Source organism: Haliaeetus leucocephalus, unplaced genomic scaffold (assembly GCF_000737465.1).
Source record: "Haliaeetus leucocephalus isolate CR32 unplaced genomic scaffold, Haliaeetus_leucocephalus-4.0 Scaffold325, whole genome shotgun sequence".
Classification (NCBI taxonomy): domain Eukaryota; kingdom Metazoa; phylum Chordata; class Aves; order Accipitriformes; family Accipitridae; genus Haliaeetus; species Haliaeetus leucocephalus.
Window position 1 is genome coordinate 29,412 of NW_010972761.1, and position 737 is coordinate 30,148.

At 69.1% G+C, this 737-nt stretch overlaps 1 protein-coding gene across 1 annotated transcript in view; it reads right to left on the reverse strand.

Moving 5' to 3' along the window:
* The window catches only part of STAG3 (stromal antigen 3), a 9,874-nt gene that overhangs the window by 222 nt on the left and 8,915 nt on the right, over positions 1-737 (reverse strand). The window contains exons 29-30 of the mRNA XM_010571412.1: positions 421-571; positions 83-167 (exon numbers count right to left, since the gene is read on the reverse strand). Of these exons, the coding sequence (XP_010569714.1) occupies positions 83-167; positions 421-571 (236 nt within the window). The remainder of the gene's footprint in view (positions 1-82; positions 168-420; positions 572-737) is intronic.

Consider the following 737-nt stretch of genomic DNA (forward strand, 5'->3'; position numbering starts at 1 on the left):
GGGGTGGGGGCACCCCAGGGTGCTGCCAGCCCCACCCCTGCAGGGGCAGATGGCTGGGGGGACCCTCGGGAGGTGGCCTCACCCTGTCCTGCTCTGGGGTGTCCTCCTCACTGCTCTCCTCTTCAATCATCATCTCCTCTTCCTCCTCCTCCACCATCAGGCTGAGCCTGGGGGAGAAGGGAGGGAAGTGGAGGGGAGAAGACCCCCCGCAAGACTCTCACCTCACAGCCCCGGTGCCCACCCTGGTCCCCCTCTGGTGCCCACCCCGTGCCCCCCTGCCCTCACTCATCGGTTCACCCCACTGCGCCGGTGGGACAGGGAGCTGCTGCAGGAGGAGAGGATAGGGAATCAGGAGGGGTCCTGGGTGGGAGGTGCCCAGTTTGGGGGTGGGGGGGGCTCACCCCCAGCCCACCCACTCACCTCTGCAGGAGGCCGGGGTCGGAGCCGGGGTCCCGTGCTGGTGGCCGGGTCAGCGGGGGCCGGGGGCCACCCCGCAGCACGGTGGAGGTCAGGGCTGGGCTGGGGAGGCGGCTGCTCGGCCATGGGCTGGAGTCGGGGTGCTCTGAAGGGGCTGCAGGAGGGGGCTGAGCACTGGGACCACAACCCCATCCCCAGACCCTATCCCTGAGCTGTGTCCCTGTCCCCATAGCCTGTCCCCATCCTTGAGCCCTGTCCTTGTCCCCACATGAGGACAGTCCGGCTCTGGCAGAGGTGACAGCACTGACATGAACCTCCCC